This window comes from Haliotis rufescens, unplaced genomic scaffold (assembly GCF_023055435.1).
Source record: "Haliotis rufescens isolate VD_foot unplaced genomic scaffold, xgHalRufe1.0.p SCAF_14, whole genome shotgun sequence".
NCBI lineage: Eukaryota > Metazoa > Mollusca > Gastropoda > Lepetellida > Haliotidae > Haliotis > Haliotis rufescens.
The window spans coordinates 23,516,967-23,538,797 of record NW_025963824.1 but is presented as its reverse complement, the minus strand read 5'-3'; the positions used below and the strand labels follow the sequence as shown (position 1 = coordinate 23,538,797).

The following is a 21,831-nucleotide window of genomic DNA, read 5'->3' as shown; positions in this document are numbered from 1 at the left end:
AACCAGCATTGGAGAACTATGAGTCTTTCACCCTTTCCCATTGGTAACTTTCTACCAGACTCCTTACAGTCACCACTGGGTACCCACTGACTGCTGGATGTGTGTGACGCATTTACCCATGTCTCATCTAAGAAGACGGGCTCATATCCTTCTTCACGTTTCTGCTTGATGGTACGAAGGTAATGATTTCGGAGACGAACCATGTCAGACCGTTCACACAACACAGCCCTATTTTCTCAAGTTATCTTTTTGTATTTATAACCAAATGTATGCAACAGCTGCTATAGTTTGTACTTTGTTACACGTAAATCATGGTTAGTTTCAAGGTGTTTCTTCAAAATTCTTAGGGACAGGTACTTATTTTCTGAGTCTAACTTGATCCCTCTGAAAACTGTCTAATTTATCAACCTTGCGTGGTTTTGACATGTTCCCTACCTCCTTGGCCTGACTATTTGTATGTCGTCGACTAACAACATTTTTAAGTTACTGAGGGGACATACCAAGAGCTTTTGAAGCTCGTTTCAAGAATTAACTAATTGCATAAAAAGGCTTTGCTCTTTCTGCTTCACTTCTAAAGAAATCATACACATTCAACATCAACTGTTTAACATCTGCTGAGTAGCGCATCTTGTCATTGAATGAACACTGTCACTGTGTAGCACGTGCAGACCGTGCTTGCGCTGTGCCTTCCACGGTTTGTCCCCCTACGTGTCATGTACACATTTCTATACAAAATTACATGATAGTTTCTTAAAGAACTTCATCCGTCATGGGTCTTTAAATAAACAAAATTCAGATTTTGTTGGGTACAGGGTATTCATGGTCAAGTACCGTATTGATGTTTCATACACTTTTCTGGATTTCGAGTTAATTTGCAATTCATCGTTCTCATTTGGAGTCAAACGGACTGTAGTCAAGAAAACATTCGGGATCAAAGTTGACAGATAATGTTGAGGTCAGAAAACAGTCTGTTTTAGCATGTTGTACAAACATCTTCTAAATTAATATTGAAAATCTTTGATCACATCTTTTACAAGTTAGACCCTGATACTACCCTTTACACCAACAACATAACTCACAGATACATTGTGACCCTTTACTTACTCTCATTCGGGTTAGGCTGCAACAGCAAGATTCCTCCAACTGGTCCACATCCACCGCAGTAACCACCACATAGCAAGTCTATCTGTGTACCATCTGCTGACCTGCTCACTGACGGAGGGAATGGCTTCCAATTCGTGATCTCCCATTCATGCTGTTTGGGAAATATGAATAAACAGGTACTATTATGTAATTGACAAGACGAGACTGTGAAGCTAGAATGTAGAACAGAAAACAAAAATGTGTTATGAATAGGTAGGTTGAATTTTATATCTTTACGGAGGTGTTATCATTTGTCAATGTGTCTTACAAATATATAATACTGTCTACCAGTACACATATACAGATTTCTATATAAAGGTCACTTCTATCGTGAAAAAATTATTTGACAAGGGGTGGATAACTTTTTCTCCTCCATAATAACTGTAATACCAACATAGATATTGGTTTAGAAATAAATGGAATGAAGCAGTGGATACGAAATATGGGGATAGAACAATTGTTCCAATGTCAAAACGTCAGAAAATGAACATGAATATCTAGGTATACTTTCTTTCTTTTTATTCCTTTTTTTTGTGTGTGCGTGTGCGTGTGTGCGTGTGCGTGTGTATGTGTGTTTGCTTATACCAGTACAGATGTTTTATAATGACGATTTTATAATGCCAGCCCACTGGGATACTATGCCTCGTTATGATACCAAAAGACGTTAAAGGATGGTACCCTGCCTTGTGCTCTGCATTAAGGGACTAGTCGGCTCGGAGTCAGCTGACTGTGTCTGAGTTGGGTATTCATGTTAAACTAAAGTAACAGCAGCAGTAAAATGTTTTCTGATACATCAATGTTATTTTTGTCTGTGTTTTGTTTCAGGCCATCGCTACGGATGTCCGTTGGCAAACTGTTTAAAACAATATATCAAACAAAAAACATCGTCAGAAAACACTGACAGATTTGTTCACAGATACATATTTTGATAAAGTGATTCTCCATTATCCCCAGCGAGGTGGCCTAGCTTTGGTTATTGATGGCTTGTAGCCTGTGTTTAAAACAGTTACAAATACTGTTGTTGTGCTCAAATATATTTGACAAATTTGTTTTTAAAAATATCAATGACTCAATCTAATGTGCTTTTGGAGATGTTAAAGTCACATTGAACAAGTGTTGTGACAATGAAATTGTGACACTTGTCATTTTCCACAGTTTTGTTTGAATAACATCAGCAGTTTTACGCATAATGTTAAACCAAAACACATTTATGAAATATATACATTCTGACTTTCTGCATGATTTTCTTTCATACTCTTTCAAACTCGTGGTACATTTTCTTTTGGACATTAGTTTATGTCCAGCATGACTGTCCTGTCTTTATCAGATGGGCATGGTGCTACCACTTAACATACCTGTTTTCAATATGGGGATGTGTTCCACCCACCTAATCAAACGGATAAGGAATGGAGATTTACCACAATCACGATTTGATTCAATCATTGCATCATTATTTGATCTCGTATTCTTAATACATGCCATTATCAATGTATGGCGGATATACTTTCATATTTCGCAGTGCCAAGATGCATAAAAGGGGGATATGAATGGATTTAATTCTAAAACTATCTTTTGCGTGTGGCATGTACCGTCGACCCGCAGAGCTGTTCGACGCCAAGTCTGAAAAACACGCCTGAAAAAAATAACATCTTGCAGAGCGTCTCCAGTGGTGGAGACAAAATGAAGGACTGTTTTGTTTATGTATGAATCACGTTTTCTACTGATAGGTGCTGATTTAAGTGGTCGCATCTACAGACGTCGTATCGACGCTATTCCCCGTACTATGTGCAGGAAGTCCATAACATTGGTGGAGGGAGTGAGTGAGCTAGTTTTCTACTTTTATGAAACCCGGGTATGGTGCTGAGAAACCTAGAAATATAATCGGGGCGAATCGGAATTCAAACCCACCATCATAGACTTCAATGGACGTAACTCTGCACAATATATAAAAAATATATTTTGTTTGTGGACGCTGTCCACCTACTGCATGACTGACCACACAAGCACATGTTGTACAGAACAAACACACGTCAATGCTTACGTCACATTATGATGCATGCATCGCCTACATGTATCATCTCTGCTAAAGGGGGCATCTGCGGTAGGCACTACCGCATTCTGAGTGGGCGGAGCTTATACGAGTGATCTGACAAGTCAATATGACGTCATGATAACACACAAATTTAATTGGTTAATGCGTAAACGGGTGACGTCATGTAAACACCCACCCACGTGGGCCGATTGACAACAAGGACGTATATTTTAATGGTAATAAAAATCCATCAAACGATTCCATGACCTTTCAACAAACGCGTAGATTAAGGGTTTCAAAACATACCTGCCATGCCGTCTTCACATCTTCATAAAATGATACTGTGGAATGTCCACTATTTATCCAACACAGTTCAACACATAAATTATATGTAGCTCTGCCCTATTCTCTGGACGAGAACGAAATACGTGTGTCGTGTTGAATAAGAGCAGTGTCACAAACAAAACATAATATGTATCACGGCACCATATTGGTGTACGATATATCTGCAGTTTATGAATAGCCTTTCTCATAATATATACAGCAATCGGTGATTTCAACAGTGTTTGTTTTCGTTGTGTTCGTCTTGCCTTCATCGGGAATCTGGATGACAAGGCTCGTCTAAAAAAAACTGGTAATGGTCAAAAATATTTTCATGTGACGAAAGTAGTTTTTTGTCGTTTCCGTCACGTTTCCATTGCCCAGTAGCAATGTGTTTTGGCAAAGTCACACTTGTCCAAAAGCTTCTCATGCCGAAGTCACTCGATCCGAGAAACTGGGTGACCCAGATTCCCTGTTGATTGGCATGCCAAATGTCATTTGCATAAGGCCATCCATATGTTTTGTATGTGTTCTTCCCGTCAAAATATATTATTTATTAAAAGATTTCTTTCAATAATTGTGTAAGTTATTTCATGACATTTAAAAAAATCCGTTTAAGCACTTGGTTCAAGAATCTAGTCTATGGATTAATTTATGATGTAGTTCGAGTCGCTTTGCTTCGGAAACGATTTTTTAATAAACAAATGAAGAAAGATAAAGTTGACCTGGTTCTTTTACGACGGTGCAATGGTAGATCTGGTAGTATTTCTTTTATTAGATCGGTGCACAATTTTCCACAGCGGCAGGAAACATTGTGACACGAAAACTTCATATCATTTCACGTCGGATTGAAGATAAAATACGGACAGTCTCACATATTTTGAAACGATGTTCAGATAAATATTTGTTCACACTGATTCTGTCATGTGCGTGAACATGGATTTCAACATTATTTTCATCAAATCTATTCGGGTCGCTGGCTACAAAGACCATCCTCTCTTGTAAACTACTTTGGCATGAACACATGTTTGGTCTTGAGGCTCAAAGCAACAATATTTCTCTTAGAAGCATTTTTTTCTCCATTCATGATGAGTATCTGTCACGATATCAAATGCCTCGACAATCTCCCTGGTCAGTTGATATCAACAGTGTAATAATGTCTGTAATTTTCGGATTGAACTGAAAGAATTTTGTCCTAATACTTATGTAACTAACGTCAATTTTGTATATATGTATCTTTACTGTTACATCAACTAAAACTATTGTTGTGCTGCTATTCTGACGTAAATATATATACCACAGAACACTTAGAACACAGATGCATTGAATGTGTCACATGTAAACATGACCAAGTGTTTTTCTATTTATAGCGCAACCCTAAATAAGCTCCACGCACTGTGATTGATGCAGACGCCAAACACGATCAATTCGATTTTTTATGATAAAACTACAGACAATTTATTGACTTATATCTAGATATGGAGGCATTTGTGGTGTCCAGGGTTAGTCATTCAAGTTGATACGAACTTTGACGGTCAATGGTGATCTTGTTCACGTATTGCTTTCAAAAGGCTCCTCCCGACACTCGCTTGTGTTCCCATTATCAGTCACTGTTCGAAACTGAAACACCGCCACCTTGCGGGCTATTGGTAGTCAGGGTGGGGCTTTAAATAACCTCGAATATCAAAGTACACTTTCTTTCTTTTTTGTAAAGTACATTTTAACAACTACACCTGATACAGACAAATCGTTTGTAGACTGCGAAGGCAAAATCACTTGCCTTTTTATCAATGATCATGCCAGTTCCTGCAGTGTTGATGTTGAATGTGCCTTTGGGAGTACAACTTCTGGACTCACTATATTCGGTGTAACAGTCCTTGGCCTCCCCATACCTGCGTTTTGTTCCAGTTCCAGATGTGAAGGTGAAATCATCCCGAACAATAGCCATTGTCTGAAAACAACAATCAAACCAATAAATTACCATGAATAAAACAAATGTTGCCTTCCTTTCCAGGAGGCAATGCATGTATTATCAATATAGTGATTACCTTAACATACTGTAACATTTTAATGTTTATGCATATCTCCTGTAAAGTTGGGGGAGTGATGCTAAGGTGAAGTCATCACGAACTATAAGCATTGTCTAAAAAAAACACTCAAACTTCATTTTTTATAACCATGGATAACAGCAATGCTGCCTCTTCCTCCAGCACGCATTGCTCGTATTACAAAGACATGAGACTGTAATGGGACGAGGGGAGTAAGGTTAGGGCGGCTGCTTACAGTGTTTCATCAAATTTCCGCCGCCGCCACTGCAATTATTTTTCCCACTCACGGCATTGTGTGAATGTTAGTGACATTATACATGTACACTGAAAGGCAAAAGAGTGAGCGAGTGAGTGAGTATGGTTTTACACCGCTTTTTGCAATATTCCAGCAATATCACGCTGGGGGACACCAGAAATGGGCTTCACACATTGTACCAATGTCGGGAATCGAACCCGGGTCTTCGGCGTGACGAGCGAATGCTTTAACCACTAGGCTACCTGACCGCCCCAATCTGACCGCCCCAATTGACATTATGCATAAACCAAGTCCGCGAGTCTGACAACCCGAACTCGTTACTCGCCTCTAACGACTTACCATAAGCAAAGGTTTCTGAAGACCTATTTTCTAACCGGATCTTCACAGGGACTAATGTTTCTGAAGCTGATGCAGCAAGTCTTAAACATCTGTAAGCGTGTCTCAGTGGACATTTGATTTTTATATATTGCCTTTATTGTAGTTGATGTGTTTTTCTACATGTGTTACTTTTAACCGTGTGACATGTTTTGTATTGGATCTGTGATGTTGACCTTACTATTGTACTGTACATGCTTTTCTCGAACACTTGGTGTCATCATTATTTGATAGTGATTCATAAACCAATGCTCATGATATAGTCTAAATTTCGCAGATTTCTTATGAAAATGGAAAGGGTTTTGTCGCTTTTATTCAATGAAAGTATTATGTATTTTCAACACAAAATGGATGAGACATTGCTGATACGACTATAAATTCTGAATCCGTCATGATATTAACCATTGGTATGTCTGGTCACCATTCTGTTGACAGTGTGCTGTGATATGGAGATCGTGATTGCTGATTGGTGCTCTATTAACACTAACAAGTACACTTACCGTAATATTGACTCGGATTTTAGAGAAATGTGTTGTACCAACGTTTTGTATCCCGTTACCAGACATGACAGTCGTTTCTTGCATGCAGTATTGGTTCGTTAATTGAGGAAACACTGCTGTTTTTGTGAATGGTAGAGTCACGAACTCTTGGGGAGATCCAGAGTTCATGTTGTGGCAGAATATCTTTGATGGATATCCGATAAAAGATGGGGCATCAGTGTGGATCCAGTATTCCCCATCTCCTGCGTTGGGGTCAACCTTCTTCACATCAGAGCAGGCATGGACTGGCTTTCCTGAATCGTGTTCAAATGTAAAGAGTTTTTCACGAAGCCTCAGATACATTAAGGTGCTGAAAAATATGCTATGGTCAAGCCAAAAATGATAATAGAAATCTGCAAAGATAGTCAAAACAGTCGATGGTTTAACTTTATACACCCCTACCCCACACGACAAACCTATGGTAGAAACTTCATTCCCTGGCCCATTGGTCATTTATTACTTAACATGGTAGCCATAGATATAGTTGCATCTCTGTCTTCAAAGATTTAGGGCATATTGTGAAAAAATGATATCAAGTGTCACCTGAAGTTTACAAAGAAAACAATATCAAAATGCTTGATCCTCATAGATAACATCTCTGTGACATTTGGGGATAGAACATTAAGGCAAGAAGCAGGCGTCCAACGGGTACTATTTGTATTATATAGATGGTCTGATAGAGAACAATAATGGTCAAATAGCCACTTCCCTTTCACTGATGTACTCTCTTGAGCTGCAACTAAAAGGACCAGTGAAACAGTCTCTTCTGTTGCATATTTAGTTCTATGCATAATGATTAACAGTGGCAAAACCTATGGACAAAACTGACTGACAAACGTGATGACTTCAACTTTCCTTTAATGTCGAGCACTATTCCAGCACCTCCAGCCTCTGTTGTCTGACAAATTTGAAGTACAATCGAGGAGTAAGAAATGATTGTACGTTTGTGACAAAACAAGCAAATGTATTGATTTTTAATGAAAAGATACCCATCAGCAGTTGCAGGTAATGCCAATTTTGAAAGGAAGTTATATAAGTTCTAAATCAAATTATTTTTTTGAAATATAACCATGTAGAAGAATTCCTTGAGTGATGACTAATTGCCAGTGCTGTCCATTTTTGGATATGATATCTCTAACTTAAGATAGTGTCAATATTGTCCATCAAACATATGATAAAACCAACTGCTCCTCACTTCATAGCATAACTATGTTATGTCGCCAATAAGTGACACCTCTCCAAATTCAGGGTGACAATGAGTTCAAAACTTATGCAAGTAACAGATAACTGGAGGAGCATCTTTGAATGTTAATCGAGATGAGATGTTAGTTTAGGTAACTTTCGTTCCTACATTCATGATTTCATAGGAACAGCAAGTGTAAAATGTTCCCACATGGACACTTGTGCACTGGCCATGTATCATAGAGAAATTGCAGGCTTATCGGTCTAAACAGGCCTTTCTTTACCTATTTTGGGGTTATTTTCTGTCGTGAATCAAGAATGTATGAAATGAATAATACGCCATCAATATAGCAAATATTAATTATTCGAACCTTGTTTCTTGATCAACGTCCTGGCGCCTGGTCTTGCCTTTCCAGATGTCAGTAAGGATGAGCGGTAGATGGAGCACTGACCATCTTGAAAAGTCACAGCAGCACAGATGTCATCCCTGGAACAGAGGCTTGCACAGATCAGTTTGGAGCGAACTTGGTTGATACTGGCTGGAGTCTCTTGAGCTTCAAGGTTGTTTAGTGTAGATTGTCTGTCAAATATGTGTTGGATAACTGTGTTTCCTGTAACAGAGACAAATTGTAGAAGTATCAGGGCCAGCATCATTCTGGGAGAAGATCTGTGAGACACGTTACACAAACACCACCAGGTAGAAAAACGATCAATAAGCTCTCATTATTCTAACTTCGATCAATACTTGTCGAAGTGGGCAAGATAGATATTGTTTCAGGAAGAGGCGAATCCTTTAAAGGCTGTAAAGGTCATCTTTGTACTTATTCAATTGAGGTCTCTTGTTTCACACGGTTTTTTTAATCACGGGGATACATCACCCAAAAGATCTTTGGGTAAACTCGCGCCGGTAGAGACTAATGACGGTCGTATGTATTGATATTTTCATTACACTTACTAAATTGTAGGGTTCGATTTAATTCTGCATGGTGAAACTTCGATTCGGGGAGGAGTCTATCGCTTCGCTCTACTGAGATGTCTAATAACGGGAATATTGAGGCGTCATTGGAAGAGTGCTATATGACGGATACTTCTGCTTATATTTCTGATTATATAAATGTTACTTAACATGCATGGTGGGATTTCTTTCTGATGGCTAGGTCAGATTGTGTAATAGTCGTGTCGGATGTGTCGAATCCCGGATAGGTCGAACTTGTAGGTCCCCAGGAGTTCCAGGGTTCGACTGTAAATGTTTAAAAATTAAGAGGTTCGGCTTCATCTTTCGACTTGCTAAATTTTTGTTATCCATATATGACTGACAGAATATATCATTTACCCTAATCCCTAACCAAGGTTATATAAGTACATATGATAAAATTGAAAGTCCGTATTCCTTTCTCTAAAACTTAAAAATGTTAGATTTAATCATATATAAAAGACATATGGGAATAAGAAAACCACTAATATTGATTTTCAAGGTTCTTGAAATATAAGGTTTTCTAAGTGATGTTTGAGTCACATCAATAAAAAAATAACACGCCACACTGCAGCATCTTATTACCCATTGTCATAATCGTCTTGGAGACTCCTGGGAATTCCGCAACACATTTAAGGCCCCAGTATCCCACGCCTGTGTGTGATCAATGTACTCATGATCATTATGTCCCAGCAAACAATTCTGCGTTGTGACAATGTTGACTTTTCGTTGCTGCAACGTTGTCATGTAACGTTGTCACAACGTAAATCTGTAGACTTCCAGATTGTTTGCTACAAAGTGGTTTGGATGATTGGAGGTGTTCAGGTACAACTCGTGTGGTCGAATATGAGTTTGCAGTCTGCCTAAAGAATGCGTAGATCATATATATATAAGTCACTTTTACACCACACTGGAGGCGGTCGGGTAGCCTAGTGGTTAAAGCGTTGGCTCGTCACGCCGAAGACCCGGGTTCGATTCCCGACATTGGTACAATGTGTGAAGCCCATTTCTGATGTCCCCCGCCGTGATATTGCTGGAATATTGCTTAAAGCGGCGTAAAACCATACTCACTCACTCACTCACTAATTACACCACACTGATTCCCCAAATTGTAATAAATAGATAACGTGATATATTAACGGGTATGCACCCCTCTCGCCACTCATGTTCAAAAACACTCATTTCAGGGGGAAAAAACTTTTTACTAAAGGAGGACCTGTTTTAAGCTGAACCTGGAGGTGGTAACAAGGAGAGAAAACTTTGATATCCTGACAAAAAATGATAATACATATGTACTTGCTGATGTCTCCTTTTTAGACGTGATTTTGTGGGAAAAACATGAGTACCGTTGTGATTAAATAGATCCATCTTTTTATACGGCCATTCCTTCTGAAGGCGATCGTGTTAAGAGAATACATGGTCCTGGAAAATGTTATTGCCGTTGAAATGCTTTTATTGTGATTTGACATTAACCATCTGTAGTACGACTTTCAGTGATAATATTTGTGAGGTTTGGCGTATCATTGTTTACACTGGACCCTAATTACTTTATGATAGCTGGGTCTCTTCGTCTCAGCTCCTTGTAACAAACACCATTTTGCAATCATATCAAGTAGAAGTCCTCGACAACAACTATGAAGATATTCTATGGCTGAGGCTATCATCCAGATACTCTGACTTTAAGATAGCAGTATGTGTTTGCTACCCCCCGCCCTACATGCTCCACCCGTGTCAACGATGGTGAACAATTCTTTGTAAAGCTTCTTGAACAGCTTTATGTATTCCAGAATGAAGGGCTGTTATGTGGTGACTTTAACTCTAGGATCGGTGATGAGTGTGACTATATACAGGGAGCTGATCATATTCCAGACAGGGAAGTAATTGATTTCAAGGATAATGCCTATGGCGACCTCTTTCTAGATTTTCTGGTGGATGGTAATATGTATCCTCAATGGGAGAACAGGGAAACAAGACTTTACGTATATCAAAAATGGACACTCAGTTGTCGACTATGTGGTTACATCTCATGAGAATCTTCACTGTTTCACAGACTTTTATATTGTTCGTGTATCATCTCTCGTTGATGGCAGTAATGTCCCCGACAGCCTTCCAGACCACTCCATGTTGACATGGAAGATCCGAGCACCCCCAAAGCCAGAGCCCCCGAGCCTCGCCCAGGATAACTCTCCTGAGTCTGACTCTGACACCAAGAGAAAATATAACAAATGTAAGATCACTAATTCATTTCTGTCCAAAGAAAATATACCTGAGATTAATGAACTTATACATAAATTAGAAATTCAGTTAAATAACAATAAGAACATCACTGCCGCTTATTCTGATTTCCTCTCTTTCATGTACACTGAGCTGGACAAGGTGGCGGTGCCTTAAGGCCGTCGCACCAGTAGCAGTCCCAGAGCTAAATCATTCTATAAGCTGTACTGGTGCGAGTCTCTCCAGAAGCAGTGGGATAAGGTTTGTGCATGTGAAAAGCTGTGGTTGAAATGCAGAACACAGGACCGTTTAAGAATAAGTACGTAGCCGAACGTAAACTGTTCGATAAATTGCATAGAAAATGTAAAAGTTCTAACCAACGTGATGAACAGCGACGACTTTTCGACAAAAGTGAAGACACAGACTCCAGCGCTTTTTGAAAGACAATCGGCAAATTAGGTATTGCTAACGATAGAGCAAATGATATTCCCTGGGAAGTCGAACAGGACGGTGTTGTGATTTCAGACAGAAACGTTGTGCTAAATAAGTGAAAGAACGATTTTATTTCACTTTACACTGATAACTCTTCTGAAAAATTCAGTGAACAACATTTACAGAGAGTGCAGCGTGACCTAGCTAATGGGGTCAATTGTGATGTAATGCTTGACACTACTGACCTACTAACCGACATTACTCGCGCTGAGGTCGAGCGTGCTATTGCACGTGCAAAACGGGGTAAAACTGTAGGTCCTGATTCTCTTCCCACAGAAGCACTAAAAAACAGTTATTGTGTTGATTTACTGTTGAAATTGTTTACTCTTGTCCAGAAATTTGGCAAACAAGTATCATTAATCCCATTAATAAAGCTGATGGAAATCCCCGTGCCCCCCTCGGGTATAGAGGCATATCTCTCTTATCAGTTCCATGTAAACTTTATTCTGACATTTTAAATACGCGGTTAAATACATGGTTAGAAGGGAATAACATTCTAGCTAACGAACAGAACGGGTTTCGCACAAAACGTAGTACTCAAGAACATTTGTATACTCTGTACTCAATTACCAATAGCAGAAAAAGTTTAAAACAATCTACCTATGTATGCTTCATTGACATATAAAAAGCATTTGACACTGTCAATAGAGAGTGTCTGTGGTACAAACTTATGTCTAGGTATAAATGGTAGATTTCTTCATGAAGTTCAGTCAATGTATAACAACACTAAATCATATGTTCGTGTAAACAAGAGGCACACTGATATATTCCCAGTCTATTCTGGAGTTCGACAGGGTTGTGTCCTGTCGCCGACATTATTTTCAGTATACGTAAACGACTTTGTCAGTGAAATCAACAATTGGAACTGCGGTATATACATTGATCATACAATGCTGAGTACTCTGCTTTATGCAGACGATATTTATTTAATAGCCCCGGACGAGTGTTGCTTGCAACGTATGCTTGAGTGTGTTAGCGACTGTAGCCCCGGACGAGTGTTGCTTGCAACGTATGCTTGAGTGTGTTAGCGACTGGTGCGCCCGTTGGATGCTAGTCAACGTTAAAAAAACAAACGTCATCCATTTCCACCCAAATGTAATACCCCGATCAAAATTTGTTTTTACTTTAAGTAACAATGTCATTGATTATACTCATGCATACAAATATCTTGGTCTCTGGTTTCATGAGCATCTTGACCTAAATTTTACAGTGAACGAGCTAGCCAAGTCTGCAAGTCGTGCATTGGGTGCCATCATATGTAAATTTAAGTCAGTTGGTGGTTTACCTTATAGTCTTTATAATACTCTCTACGAAAACCTTGTGCAACCTATTTTATCGTATGGTTCAGCCATCTGGGGAACTAAGGAATTCAGATGTATCAATAACATCCAAAACAGAGCATGTCGCTTTTTTCTCGGTGTGAGTAACAAAACCCCGAATGTTGCAGTCCGTGGTGACATGGGTTGGGTGTCCTGTCTTACAAAACAGTACATTGAAATTCTCCGTTTTTGGCGTCGTATTAATTATGTTCAGCATTCAAGACTTGTTTTTGCAGTTAACAGATGGTCTTCCAATTTTAGTAAATCATGGTACAGTAAAGTTTTATCTCTCCTTTCATCTTGAGAGTTGCCTGTTTCTAATATTTATGACATTTCGCCATGTGAATTTGATCTTTCAAAACAGGGTTTGATCTATGCTGATTATATTAACTGGTTTACCAAATTATGGGATGACAAAGGAAACGTTAATGGAAATAAACTACGAACATACAGCTTGTTTAAAAATAGTTTACATGTTGAAACTTATGTCAACTCTCCTCTTGATAGAAGCGAGAGAAGTATACTAAGTAAATTCCGCTGTGGAACACTCCCGCTGCAGGTAGAACTTGGTAGGTTTTCACGTCCAGTTATCCCCCTTGGGGTGAGAATATGTGAGTTCTTCAACAGTAATTCTATCGAAGATGAACTTCATTTTCTTATGTTTTTTCAACTTTATGCTGATTTGCGTTACGACCTCTTTCAGATTGCTTCTACTCTTAATCCTTCTTTCCCTCAGCTGTCTACAGTTGACCAGTTCTCTACCTTATGTCCAATAATTCCCTGTGTAAGGAAATATCCGTATCATTGTCTACAATGTATAACCGTCGTTAGTCCCTCATTACATAATTTATAAAACCCCATGGTTCGTAACTCTAATTTTCTTAGTATTTCAAATGCACTTAAGTGGTTTTATAAACTTCTTTTTTATATTACATGCTTTATACTGTGTAACATGTGTCTCATAGGCCTTTATAGGCCGGCTGGCGTTATTCTTTCTATATATATCTGCCTCTATTTTACCAAATTGAATTATTATTGTATACAACGCCGGGTGACACTTAAATAAAACAATTTTCTTCTTCTTCTCCTTTTCTCTTTCTCCATAACCGTGACGCTGGGAAAGAGCAGCATTTAATTAATGAGAGTAGGTTATATTAGGGAGGATACGCTTGAGGGAGAGAGGACTAATCACCGTACCACAGGAAGAGACGTGGGCGCGGGTTTGTGTTTAAGCTGGCCGTTGCATAATGGCCGCCAGGAGAGGTAAACATTGAGCTTTTACTGCGTCATTTAAAATTAATACTAAGATAAAGCAGTGTTGTTTTCACGGATCCGTTGAATAAACTCCAAACGCTACTGTCAATATATCTTCTACTTGATCCTTGATACATCATTTTGGCATTCACAATATATGTTATTTCAAGGTACAAAGGGGCACCGATCTAAAGCTATTCCCAGGGACTGGTTAGGTTGTTGCCTTTGTTATTGTATTTTCCCCCGTGAGTACCTGGATAATATAGAAGAAATCTAAACTAGTTCGCGACCTGTGCTGCGCAATTCGTAAGTGCATTTGTCACTTTTATTGATAGTATAAGGGTGTATGGTCACATTGATCAACAAAATGAAATACAGTCTTAAAAATAGTAAGGAAATGAAGGTATCTTTGTGGGTAGCATCGGTAATGCTGACGAAGTTTTGATTAGTCACATACTTGCTGATTGTGCGATCTTTGTTAACGCCATTTTGACTTGCAAAACAAAGTAAATATTTCACCTGAGCATAGCTTATTTTATTGTGTTTTCACAAAGGAAATTTATTGAATGCCTAAATTTTCAGTTATTTTACAAATTGACTGCAAAATATGTCCATCTGTATTATTATGATAACGAATTCCAAACATTGTTATGTTTAATATCATCACCAAGTGACTGAAAATGTTAGGGTTTAAAGTACATTTCTAAATTTTTTGGCTTCTAATCCTAGCATAATTAATCGTGATGTTTTTAAGCCCTTTCGATCGTCTTAATCATTTTAGCCAATCTGTTAAATAAATGGACAGATTTTTCAGTCAGTTTATAAAATGACTGAAATATTTGGACATTTTAAAAATTGCCTGAGTGAATCACATTTTACACATTGACTGTATAATATACACGCCTACAAAGGAAAATACTTGTGAAAACAACGTCTATCGCGCATCGAAGAGTGAGTGAGTGAGTTAATATTTAAAGTCACAGCGGCAATATTTCAGCCATATAGTGACTTAATCAAGTTATATATTAATACATATAGACATGAAAATCTGTCGACAAAGGACAGTAAAAACACTAGACTATCACAGATGTAGATTTAAAACTAGCATATTGTGATGTCTTCCAACTGACTAGTGAGCTACTTGGTCCACTCGCAACATAAAATGTCTCTCTACACTCCGTCTGAATATTCACAAGCCAGGTCTGCTTCAAATTTCCCCAAAATGTTCAATGGTGATATGGACATATAGGGGTAGATTTTGGTTTTGGATGAAATAAGTTGTGGTTTCGGGTTGAGTTTGTCAAAGTCTGACAATGGCCTACCATTTACCAGTGACGAATACAAGAGATTTGCCAATTCACTCGCCTTCAAGATACAAAGAGTTACCCCTCTTTGGCCCCGTGCAAACGGAGGCATTGAACGCTTCGTTGGCTCCTTGAAAAAACACGTGAAAGTGGCAAAGGCAAAAGGTTTACAATCTTACCTCCGGTTGTACAGAACATCGCCTCATGAGACAACAGGAGTTGCCCCAGCGACATTATTGTTGAAACGAATCGTCAGGAACAGCATCTAATCACACATATCATAATAAAATTCATAACAATTCAGAGTGAGTGAGTGAGTTAATGCTTTACGTCACATCGGCAATATTTCAGCCATATCGCATAACAATTCAGAACAGTACACAATAAAAATGGGCTATAGATCACTAATAACCAAGGGTAGGTCACCATACTAGGTACAATGGGGACTTACGGTACTTCTGCTACCTACATGGTAACCCAGCAGGATTTACACCATCCCTCTGGCTACTAGTGATTATCAGTAAGTTAAAGCCAAAACATTTTAAAAAACACAAGAATTCTACGATTAAAAACATGGAAAATGAAAAATACTTTGAATGAAATGGGACTTACATACCTTCTCAGGGGGACAATTAGTTTACGTTACTTCAACCCCCTTTGAAGGTACAGCCACCAACAATATCAGTTATTAGTTCATTCTACCAAATTAAAATCACATACTTTTAACAATACATTTGATCAAAATTTATCTATTAATTCAATTTCTTTGAAAAAAGCAATAATTAAATGAGTACTTACCTTAAAAAGATCCTTCATAGATGAAACCTGGAAATAATTATCCCTTGTGATGGAAAAATCAATAGTCAAGCAGGACATGCTTGACTGTGATTCTTTCATCACAAGGGATACGAAATGGGGGATCCTCACCTTTTAACAAATATTCATGAGTATAACGAGAATGGCCAATACGACAACGTCTTAATACGACTTCTTCAAATCTGGACTGACACCCCAAGTAGGTATAACCGATATTTGCTTTTATTGCATGTAATGTATTTATATACTTGGGGTAGATTGTTTAATATCACATAGACTCCCTGATAATATCAATCTATTTAACTCATTTGAGTCACGACAATGGAGAGGTTTGGACGTAGTGCTCGGAAAAGGAGAAGGCAGCGTTTTATGCAGGCATTTTCTCTTGCAGTAAGCTTGTCATTTCTACGAGAAAGATTAATCTGGATGAAAGAGAGAAGCAGAAGTTGGTGGTACAAAATATTGTTTTACAAACATTTGATGAAGATCAATGGCTTGAAAACTTCAGGATGTCTCAAGCCGTGTTCCAATTCATCTGTCTACAATTGGAGCCAGATTTGCGCCGTTCATTAAACGTTAGAGAAGCCTTGACCACTGAACATCATGTTGCAGTAGCTGTGTACTTCTTGGACACAACAGTGGAGTACCGAACTATCGGCAACTTGTTTGGAATAGCCAGTGTGTATCTGCGTCCATGACGTCTGCGAAGCCATATATCACAGGATGTTCAATGAACTGGTCAGATTTCCACGTGGTGAAGCCTTGCGGGAGGTTGTTGATGGGTACAGAAACAGATGTAATTGATACCCATATATCACAGGATGTTCAATGAACTGGTCAGATTTCCACGTGGTGACGCCTTGAGGGAGGTTGTTGATGGGTACAGAAACAGATGTAATTGATGCTACACATGTTCCCATTATTGCTCCTAACTATTGCCATGCTGACTTTTTGAAGAGAAAAGGGTGGTACTCCATCATTATGCAGGCTGTCTGTCGTAATAAATACCGATTCACAGATGTCTACATTGGCTGGCCTGGCAGACTGCATGTTGCAAGAGTGTTTGCCAACTCTTCTTTGAAGACTATGGCAGACAATGGAAGCCCCCTGCCAACGTCACCTGAGTGGGTAACACCTGTTGGGCTGGACCAAGCTCTTGTGGACATGTCATTAGTTCTAATTTGTGTCCCAGCCTATCCATTGTCCTCCTGGCTCCTGAAACCATTCACTAATAGAGGACAGCTCACAACAGAACAGTCGTACTTCAACTACCGTCTAAGCAGTGCCCGTGAAGATTCCGGGGTGGAATAGGTCTTCAGCAACCCATGCTTGCCGTAAAAGGTGACTATGATTGTCGTAAAAGGCGACTAACAGGATCGGGTGGTCAGGCTCGCTGACTTGGTTGATGCATTTCATCAATCCCAATTGCGTGGATCGATGTTCATGATATTAATCACCGGATTGTCTTGTCCAGACTTGATTATTTACAGACCGCCATCATAGAGCTGGAATATTGCTGAGTGCAGCGTTAAACAACCAACCAACCAACGTAGTGAGAACAGGGAGATGGAGGCGTGTTCCTCAATTTTTGCAAGGATTGCATTTGATGGAGAACATAGACAACACATGGAGAATTAGTTTGAAATTTAATCTGAAATGACATGTTTTCAAAGAAAAAAAATTATCTTCGCAAATATTTCATCTGTTTTAAACATACGATGGGAAACAAACATCAGAAACCAATACTATCTGATACGTCTTGCAATATGACAATTATAGTATAACAGTTATACATGAGTGAGTGAGTGAGTATGGCTTTACGCCGCTTTTAGCAATATTACAGCAATATCACGGCTGGGGACACCAGAAATGGGCTTCACACATTGTACCCATGTCGGGAATCGAACCCGGGTCTTCGGCGTGACGAGCGAACGCTTTAACCACGAGGCTACCCGACCGACCCAGTTATGCATGAGTGTGACGTTAGCTTTGATAATATATAGCAATAATTTCATGTTTACATGTTACATACATGTGTACATTCATCGCATTGTGACAAAATAGTATCTGTATCAACATAACACTACTTAAAATGATTACAAATACACTATAAATAAATAGTAAAAGGGCACAATTTCCACAAACAACTTAGGTGTTTCAATACCAAATGATCATGATAAGTAACAAAACGAGGAGTCTTCATGCCACAAAAATAATGAAAACATAATGAACACCATTGTGGGGCCAACAGCCAATGCGGTAGTCATGTACAGTTTACATGTTCAAGTAGGTACGTCCATCTCTGCTTATAGTGTGATAATGGCGACGGGGAGACGAGTTCTTATCTTCCACTGAGTCGTCTTTAGCCATGTTTCTTCTTGGAGTTGTCTGGATACCCTGTTGACTGTTGAGTTGTAAAGTTGGTAACTTTGCTGTGTGGATGCAACTGAGTATGGTGTGTCAAATGCATTTGGTTCTGGGAGGGGAAGCTGAGAGCGGTTGCCCAGGATCATTTGAAACATTCAGACCTGGTGGTCTCGGTCAGCTGATTTAGTTTCTCGTCCCTGTCCATTTTCTTGAGTTCAAAATCGCGTTTAGAGGCCTCGTCATCAAGATTCTTGATTTCATATTCCAGTCGAGCCTGTTCAAGATCCATATGGTTGCTTTCGATCATTTTGTTTGATTTGGTGAATTTGTCCATCACAATATCAAGTGTGAGCTCAAGACGACTTTTTCTCTCATTTCCCATTAGCTGTGTTTTCCCAGATGCAGCATATTTGCCTTTGCCAGCAGTTGCTTCTGTCTCAGTATCGGAAGCTGCAATCACATTGGTATCATTGATGGCACTACCACTTGGCTCGACCCCAACTAAATCACTCGCAACAGCATCAGGTATAGAATCATTGTCGTTTTCAAAATAAGACAAATCCTGCTCAGATACCATACTCTGTGCGACCTTGTTTGGTATAGTTGATGGCCTGTCTTCAAGAATCCCATTCAGTTCTGTGTAGTATTTACGCAGAGTCCGTGATTGTTCACATAGTTTTCAGTTTGTCTCTGGATGACCTGTAACTCCTCTTCAGTGTTTTCATCCGTTCTTTGCACTGGCTTGCTGTTTTGACAAACCCCTGTCCTTCATGGCTGTCGTCGCCTTTGCATAAACGACTATATCTGTAGCACTTGCACCCTCAAGGTGGGCCTGTATATGTAATTCCATCCAAACGTCAAGCATACACTTGGTCTCCTCTTCAGACCATGCATGACCTCGAGCATGTTTTTGACTTCTAAAATGTCAACTGGAGGCACTTCAGTCAGCAGAGACCATCTTCATGGATGGAGCATTCACTTTCTGTCCTGCACTCTGGGATCAAGTCCATACTGTGCATGCCAGACGTGGAACTGTCAACTATCCTCTTGTATTTACCCTGTTACCAGATTGCCGGATGATAACATACCAGTGACTCTTCAGTCAGCTAAAGACACTCGTCCAGCCAGAGTCAAGACCGACTTTGAACAAGCTGCAATTCCCAGCTGTTGATGTGAAGGGCTGCTACTTCCACCTCAGCTAAGCAGTGTGGAGGAAGACACAGGATCTTGGCTTAGCTGTCCCCTGCATAGAAGATTCCAATGTGAAGCAATAGATCGGCACTGCCACACCTCCTTCTTGGACAAGGACAAGACACCTGGTTGGACACGATGGATGATACTCCTGGAGTTTCCCGAGCTGAGGGCTTCAATGACTATGACTATATAGTGATGAACTGGGTTGACTTCGAAGCCAGATGTCCCCTTCATCTTTGGAATCACCACCAGATAACAGGACCACGCACCAACAACGATCTTAAGGGATCTCACAACCGACTCAATCGAGAACTACCCCACGACCATCTGAACATCTACTGCTTCATGGAAGTTATCCAGAGAATCAAGAGGGCGGACCGCACTAAGATGTCCCAGATTGATTTTCGTATCTTATGTAAGTATGTAAAGTTTATAAAGTACAAGTTTACCTTTCCACTTTCCTTGGATCAGTCCATTTTAATACTAAGGTAACATAGGGTAGACCAGGTAGTGCATTAAGCCAAGACCTATGTTGTTTTAAGGTGTATGACAAATGGAACGTGTAACTAATGGGAGCAGACTAATGCAAGACGATGACCCGAAACATACCAGCCGCAGTACCTTTGACTGGTGTCCCCGACATTGTGGTAACCACTGGAAAACACTGCCAGAATCTCCTGACCTTAATACAATCGAAAAGGTGTGGGCTCAGATGAAGAGACATTTGCGTCGCCATGTGAAACCAACTAAGGATCAGCTGATGCACCTGGATGTAACAGGTTCATTGATGGACTAAATCGAGTAGTTGCTCATGTTATTAAAGTCAACGGTGCAGCTTCTGGGTTTTAATCACTATTTGGACAATGACACATCAGAGGGAGAGAACATGAAATGAGATCATAAATGAATATGATAATGTAAACAAGTCATTGTCCACATCATCGTGCAATACTAGTTCCTGTCGTATGCATTTCATGTAAGCATGTTGGAATCATTGTTTTTGTTGGCTATGTTGTCTGTTCCGATAATACACCGAAATGTTGCAGCATTTCGAAATGTTGTAATCAACAATTAAAAATTTCATTGATGCTCATTTCCAATTCATAAAAAAAAAACATTTGTATTTACTGAATGGGGTTTTCTGTCATCAGTTTTGATTTCGGCAGAGTGTGGATCCTCAGGAAGCATAATATAAAACATTGAAATTAAAATTGCCGTTTTTTTTATATTTACACACATGACACAACACCAATTGATCACATTCAGTTAAGAGCAACAGAAACATATACACATCAACAGGCAATGTAACATATAAACAATCTTAAATTTCATCTTTAATAGCTTCCTATGAAGTAAACCTTTTCAGTGCAAAGTTTACAGTTCCAGGAACTGGATAAGCTTTAATTTCCTGCGTCATAGGTGTCTGTTGGAATCATTTTATTTTCCTACAAGGATCCTCGTGTCCGCTGGAACATGCTGGGAAGGGAAGACTTGAAACAAATTCCAAAAAGCATGTCCATTTTGCCTTGTCAAAAGCTTTGCGTGCCCGTTCACAGTTTACATGCCCTCTGACGTTTCTTTAACATACTTCATGCAGAGTGAAAATCCTTGTGAATACTTCACGGGCAAGAGCATTGTTGAACCCAGAGATAGGCATTCAGCCTCAACGTCCGCAATACGTCTATTGATATGACCTCAGTTATGGTGCCATCGCTAATGTTCAGTCTACTGGATGTCTACTGGCCTCAAATCCAAAAACTGTCTGTTTGTAATTATTTTTCGTTGTTCATCACAGTGGGATGGAACCGTCAGTTTTTTTTATTTCGTCTTTATGGGTCTCTTCGTAGGCAATTAAGGTCTCAGTGTTGGCATTGAACAATATGCTACGCTGATTAACAGCCCCTTCCAGTTTCTCGACACGTTCTTCAACGGACGATTGTTCCGCGATGTATGGAGATGCATGACTCATATGTGATATACGTTCATTAAGGGCTTGCAGACT

At 39.4% G+C, this 21,831-nt stretch overlaps 1 protein-coding gene across 1 annotated transcript; it reads right to left on the bottom strand.

Moving 5' to 3' along the window:
- Positions 1-1,096: 1,096 nt before the first annotated feature.
- On the bottom strand, positions 1,097-8,905 carry LOC124131178 (A disintegrin and metalloproteinase with thrombospondin motifs 9-like). The gene is made up of 4 exons (XM_046494280.2): positions 8,268-8,905; positions 6,676-6,968; positions 5,277-5,447; positions 1,097-1,255 (listed from the first exon to the last, which is right to left on the bottom strand). Exons 1-4 carry the CDS (start codon positions 8,548-8,550, stop codon positions 1,097-1,099), a joined length of 906 nt encoding a protein of 301 aa, XP_046350236.2. The 5' UTR covers positions 8,551-8,905.
- Between the last annotated feature and the right edge of the window lie 12,926 nt (positions 8,906-21,831).